This window comes from Antrostomus carolinensis, unplaced genomic scaffold, assembly GCF_000700745.2.
Source record: "Antrostomus carolinensis isolate BGI_N321 unplaced genomic scaffold, ASM70074v2 scaffold5897, whole genome shotgun sequence".
NCBI lineage: Eukaryota > Metazoa > Chordata > Aves > Caprimulgiformes > Caprimulgidae > Antrostomus > Antrostomus carolinensis.
In genome coordinates, this window is record NW_010327933.1 from 79571 (window position 1) to 86688 (window position 7118).

The 7118-nt window shown below is 37.2% G+C and overlaps 1 protein-coding gene across 1 annotated transcript in view; it reads left to right on the forward strand.

Moving 5' to 3' along the window:
* LOC104528134 (ecto-NOX disulfide-thiol exchanger 1) overlaps positions 1-4615 on the forward strand; it is a gene marked incomplete at its 3' end in the record, with an annotated part of 75843 nt that extends 71228 nt beyond the window's left edge. Inside the window, exons 6-7 of the mRNA XM_029085971.1 lie at positions 1101-1207; positions 4498-4615. Of these exons, the coding sequence (XP_028941804.1) occupies positions 1101-1207; positions 4498-4615 (225 nt within the window). The remainder of the gene's footprint in view (positions 1-1100; positions 1208-4497) is intronic.
* Between the last annotated feature and the right edge of the window lie 2503 nt (positions 4616-7118).

Genomic DNA, 7118 nt, shown 5'->3' on the forward strand with positions numbered 1-7118 from the left:
AGGGGAGGAAGGTGCTGCATGCTGCAGCTCTACAAAACAGTGGACTTCATTTCAGCCCAGGAATCTAGTGAGATAAATAACCAAGAACCTTGTCAAATAATTGAAGCATTTTTCAGTTTGAGTTCATAGGTCAGCACAGCTGCTCACTCAGAAGCACAGCCCAGGTCATTTGTAGAAAATCTGGATTTTTTGGTGGTCCTTCAGTTAACTGTGCTGGGATCACAACTTACATCTTGGCCAAATCATTTCTAGGCAGGTTGCTGTTGTGGAAGGATATGTTGCTTACAATTGATGCGAAGAGAAAGAAAAGAGAGTTGGGAGAAAAGGTTCTGATCTAGGATGAACGAGTAGCTAAAAACTTAAGGATCTTCATTGACCTAGACAATTGTCCTAAATATTGGTGTCTGGCTTCAGAACAAATTCATTAGAGTTGAATAAGGGAAGCCCATTTCACACATCTCTTCTTCATCTTATATGCACAAAAATGCAGCTGTTCATATACATAAACATACATAGGCCATCGGACACAGGACAGAATGATCTACCACAGGTGAGCCTGTTTGTATTAAATAAAAGAGAAGCAGCAGCTGCAGCTACAGAATGCAGCATTAATGTATGGTTTAGCCCTTCCTGTCTGCTGACAAACTCCCACTATCAGATAGTCACCCTTCAAAGCAGAGCTTGCTTGCCTTTCACGCTTTCATTTGTACAGCCTGCTCATCTGTGTGCAGCTGCCGCAGGGGAACATGCATCAGGTTTATGCCTCGAGTGTCATTTCTGTAGTCACACACCTATAGCAGACATGCAAAGGCACGTGGCTGCGCAGAAAGTTGTGGCAGATACTACTGGGAAGCAGCTGCATGCATGTTTTTTGGTGCATAGTTATAAGTTATGTAGACTAAAGTTATGGAGACAGACTTGAAGGGGGACATCTCCAACATTGATAAAATGTAAGTACAAAAGACACATCATTGGATGGATATTGATGATGTTGTTTCAGTAATGACATCATCCATAGACTCCTAGTGTCTTTGCTTTGCTTCTCTATAGTGATCACAACATAAATTGCTTGTCTTGTTTGACTTCCTTGTTCACTAAAGTTGAGCAGATTGTCGCCGTTTTCAACGCTTCTACCAGACAAAAAGCTTGGGACCATTTCTCGAAAGCCCAGCGAAAGAACATAGACATTTGGCGAAAGCATTCCGAGGTTGGTGATTTTATTATTACTTTCTATCCATCATCTCACAGCTGGATTGACACAGAACGAGTGTGATTGTAGCTGGACGTAGTGTATTCAGCAATATTCACAGCTACCATTTTAGCTGTTAATCAACTGGCCATTATATAGTCTCATCTACAGTATGAATTGCTCCCATTGCTCTCATTATGTTAATAGTCATTAAATAGCACTAAGACAGAGAGCAATGTGTTTTTATTTTTCATGCAAGATTTGGAAAATCATTGGAGGATTATGTTTACTATCTAAAATAATGAACTGAAGTAGTGAAATTAGGAGCAATATTTTCAACTAAGGATAGAATTAAGAATTATTTCTGAAGAATATCTTTTTAGGAGTCATCGTGATCTGTTTTTAAAAGAAGTATTCAGTAGCACAGATTTTTTTTTCTCATTGTGCCATCATATGGTCATTATAAGATGACTTTACCTGAAAATAAAATAGAGAATTTCTTTCCTAAGTCATGACTTAAGCATATTAAGTCCAGAATTATGGCATACTCCTTCCCATTTGTTTTATGTTTACCTTTAAAAAAGTAGATACATCACTTGTATTGATTCTAAGTATTATGCTTGCAAAGAAATCCGTATAAATGTAATCATGCTACCACACAGAGTTAGCAATGTGGGACCATGCATGTGTGACTGTCATAAGCATGAGCAAAGGAAATGGGATTCTAACTCTCCTTGCTGCAAGTGGCAGCAAAGGAAGCACTAGACCTCATCCTGTGTTTTGGTCATCCAGCTTTCGTTTTTAATTCAGTATATACGCTATGAGCCTGTATTTTAAAAAGTAAGTACCGCTGTCTGTTTTCTTTCTTTCTTTCTTCCTTTTTTTTTTTTTAATATGAGCAACTTACATGCACTTGGTTTACCTTCATGTAGTACAGAATGTTGATTGTTAGTATCACAGTCCTCTAAATGATTTTCCTCTGTCTCAGAATAAAAACTTTAGAAGGTAAGGTGCACTTATTTAATTATTTTGTAGTACACTTGTAAAATAAGTGTTGTACACTTAGTTTGAGAAACACTGAAGTGCTGTGGTATAAATCATTTGGATAACATTTTAAGTGCCCATTAACTAATGCTAAATTACAGTTGAATACCAATGGCACTAAATGTAACATCCACATGAATACCAAATGAATTCTTTATTATCAGTGCTATTATGGTGAATACCAAATGACTTCACAATAATGGGACACTTAAAATAAAATGTTAGCATAATTTATTGGTACAAACTGTATTTTGCATTTTGTTCACAAATATTTCATATAAGTAGTAGAAAAAGCCTTTGTTCAACTGAAAGCTGGGGATTGATATTTGTCTTATCTTTTAGAGAAGTATGAAAATTTGATTTGCTAGTAGCTTATTTCAGTTCTATTAAGACCATCTCTTCTTAAACTAACTTTCTGTAAAGGGATGTGGTGTGTTGTTCATTTGCTGGCTTCTAAATCTTTCATAAACTAAAATGTGTAAGAATTGGACTTTCCAAAAATGTTATTTCACTACATGCTTTTTCAAATATTATTGCCTTTTGTTTTCCTAAGAAGAGGACAACAAAAACAATTCAAAAACATGCAAAGGCTCTCATTGAACCAATATATTTTAGAAATGCTGCTTTTCACATGTGAAATATGATGGAAATGTACCAAATGGCATCTTTGATTTAAATCATGTTTTCTAACCATGACATTATCTGCTAATTTTTTTAATTACCTGATCACCATCCCTTTTTTTCTGAATTTAAGAAAGCTTTGCTAGAAGCCCAAACCCAAAGCAAACATTCATGCACATAGACATTCTCCACGGAAGTTTATTGGCTTTGCTAATAATGTAGGCATTGATGCATCAAGGACACATATCACCTAAAGAGAGAGTTAATGAAAGCCGATGTCTGCTTATATAGGCAGTATATTTCCCTAGGAAAAAGTGCAGGTGGCCTTTTCCAATAAGGAACTAAGAAATGGCTTGCTAATTTCTTCCAGAGGTTCCTCTGATTGCATGAGACACTGGTTGACAATTTCCCTTTTTAATAACTATTTTTTTTATTTGATTTTTTTTTTTCCTGTAAAACACCCACTAATTAGCCTCCTTGCCTTTGCTGGGATTAATGGACACATATACATTTATCAGAATATTTGAGATCTGCTGATGAACGAAGGGTACAGCTCAAGGGAAACGCCTTCCCTTTTTCACCTAGTCCCTCTCTGACAGCTTATTGTTAATTGCACGGAGCAGTGGTCCGACTCCTCAATGCCATCTCCTCCTTCCACACGACTCTTCCTTGTTTCAAAGATTTCAAACCACCTCTTTGGGAATTAGGCTCTTTGTTGGCAGAAAAATTAGCTGTCTGCAGACTGAAAAGGCCTACACTAATCACGGTGCAGCATCCCCGTGTTACACCTGACAAGATTATTAGGACAAAATAGAGTCCTCTCAATCTTCTCAGCCCTGCCATTAAAAAGCCAGCCGCTGCACCCGCGCCAGCTTTTCTACCCAGAACAAAGACCGTCTAGACTCCCACAAAGCCCGCATGCCTGCTGATCCTTTACCTAGTGACATGTGCACAGGCTCCCTGCCTGCCTGCCTGCCTGCCTGCCCGCCCTTGCAGCAGTCACCCAGAGACCGGGCTGTCTGCCCTGGCACTCGTTTTGGACCAAGATGCAGAGATTTTTAGGATGGCGTTGTTGGGCTGGGTCTTTTAAATTGGGGCAATCTGGGCACAGGGACAGAGGGTGAGATTCCGTAGCCCAGCATTAGGAACCTACAATATAGAGCACTCTGCACTCGCTGCTCTCAGCTCCCTTTACCATCAGCAGAGAGAGCAGAGGCACTTTTAGGGTGTAGTTAATATGACTTTGTTTAATGGAGACACATCTGACCCCAAGTAGTAGAGAAAAGCGAGAATTATCTATATCTTAGTCAGGCTGACAATCTCTTTATCAGTCTGCTTTATACACAATTTTAAGTATTATCCCTGCTATTAAAGCATTCTACTGTGATTAGTAGAACTAAAGATTACTCAATGTAGACACTCACTTTCTCTCTTGTTTTTCCTTAATGTTACCTTTGATAGACTCTGTTCTTTCACAGGAAGAATTCTCTGTGCTGCTGTTATAAATACTCATATACAAATAAATATGATTACAATTACAAATTATGTATGATTAAAATCAGAGCAGAATTAAAATAGATACTAAGTAATACATAATGACTTTATGGAAGTTAATACTGACAGAAGGTCATTTTGGGTTTTAGGAGCTCCGAAATGCTCACAGTGAACAGCTCATGGGAATCCGCCGGGAAGAGGAGATGGAAATGTCCGATGATGACAGTGGTGACAATCCCAGTAAAAAACTGAGAGTAGACGATTCAGGTAAAACCAAATCCCTCTATAATGTCAAGTATATACAGCTGTTTTGTTTTGTTTTGTTTTGTTTTGTTTTGTTTTGTTTTGTTTTGTTTTGTTGTAATCGAACAAAAACTTATATATGAGAAGTGACATATATTAATAGCTGATTATATAAGACAGTATCTTATTTTAAACTCTCTCTTATTTTAAAAATTAGTTATCTGAATGATGCAAGCTGTCTCTAGGAGGTGTTTGTCACCTGCTATAATCTATAATGATGGAAATTCTCCAGTTCTAGCCTTGGTTGAAGCTTTATGTTTCTTTAGCGTGCACTCTACATAACTAACTTGCATAACAGCCTTTCATTTCATGGTTGTGACAATGTCTTAGTATGAGAGTTGAAGTTACATTTCGGTCAGTATTCTCTAAGCCTTACCTTTCCTTTCAACAAACACATGGTAACTTATAAGCTCTTTAACAAACACACTATAATATTTTAACTGTGTGTTTTGTGGAATTAACTTTTAAGGGTACATATTTCACAATAGCACTGCATACTGCAATAATTCGACTCTCGTTAGGTGGTTATCATGAAATAAAGAACATGGATACTTGTAATATGTGGGAAGAAATGCAACTTTTTCAGTTTTCTACAAATACTCCACTACCCAGGGTGAACACTCCAAGAGGTGTCTCAGAAGCTACCTGAATTACTGACTGGTAACATGATCTGGCTGGACCCTTTGCTTGATTTCTTGACATTGGCTAATAAACTTATGAGTATGTAACAAGGATTTGCCTATCTAGACACTCATATTTAGAAAAAAATTACAGAGGTTGAAGCTAAAACGTGACTGGGAACTACCAACCAGCAGTGACCTTTAAGGAAGGTAAAGAAGAGGGGAGTAATATAGAAAGAAACTGAGATTCTGATGATGACAATAATTTTGATCTAGGCCTTTGCATACAGACACCATATTAAGAAAGGAAAGAATTTAATCCATTCAATCTTTTCAAGTCTTTGTATGCCTGCCCAAAAGTGTGAATTCAAGCTTACGTAGATAAGAGCTCTCTGGGTCCTCCTGTTACAAGGTGCTGTGTGCGGTCAAATGACTCCAGAAGTAAAGACCAGAGGAAGGGGTGTAATTCTAGCAAAGAAAATTTTACTACAGCATCTCTCTTGAGGGAGTATTTAATGTTTTTCCTGGAAGAAAAATGTAACAACAAAAACTGTAAAGGGCAGCCTTAATTTTTGCTTGGCTAATTGTGTGGGTTTGAGTTTTTTAGACACCATTAACAAATGTTTGGAGCTGGGAAAGTGGGTCTCTGCAGACAAAGCACTGCTAGCAATCAGAGATTTTTTTATTAATGTCTAATCATTTTACCTTGATTGTCTCCATTCTTAGGGAGGAAAGTCATTAGAATTAACAACAGGAAGGTAGAGCCAGAAATACCCACAGCCTGCACGCCAGAAGAGGAGTAATGATGTTTTGAACTGTCATACTTATCAGTTCAGCTAGGTTTAACATATGCATGCTTAGGGCAGAACTATGTTGGTCATTCTGTTTGTAACATCACAAACAAGAAAACATCTTTGGTTTTCTTCCATGAAAGGGGACATTTCTATCAAATGTTTTGAAATCATTCCGTCACAAACAACTTCAGTTTATCTGTATTGTTATAATGTGAGGACTTGAGTCCCCTTAGTGATAATGGTAGCAAACCCAGTCCTGTGTTGCATACTAAATCAAAGTTTAGCTATATGAATCATTGTATATGTACCATCCATCATCTTCTTGATCTTAGTGGAGTTGATCCAGCCTGCTGCATACATAGAGTCATCCAGTTCTAAAATTAGTTTTATAGCATTCTTCTTCCAACATTACACTCTCAACTAAGGCAGGTGGATTTGATTCTTCTGTCATTGACAATAGAGGGAACTTGGAGTTAAATCAAAAAAGTTACTGGTTATAAAACATTGGTAAATGAAAACAAAGTGAGAGAAGGACATTTACTTTTTCATTTTTATGTACAGAGAAGTGATTCTTCCTTCCTTATTTAGCATTTTTTTCAATTACTATTTGTGTTAGCAGTCTTCTCTTTTTCTTTTTTTCTTTCTTTTTGAGTATGTTATTCCAGAACCACCTCTTTATCTCACTGGAGTGGCTATTTGTATTCACAGTAACCTCTGTTCTACAAAGAATGTCTTTTAAAGAATCTTTTATCACAAAGAAACAACTCTGCACAGTAAGAAAACATTGGCGCTTTCTTTATTTTTTACCCCTTTTATTGAAATGTTTGTTTAAATGCTTAATCACGGGAAGGGCAAGGCTTGAATAACACAAAGAAGATATTGTTCCTCTTCAATTCAAGGACAGTATGAACACATTAAGGCTTAAAAGTTTAGATTCGAAAGTGGCTGAAGCAAGGAGATATGATGAATTGGTTTGGATAGTTTCAGAGTTCTGGACTACCTGTCCTGCCATCCCAACAATTTTCTTGAGAACATAATTTTTCAATCTGCCCT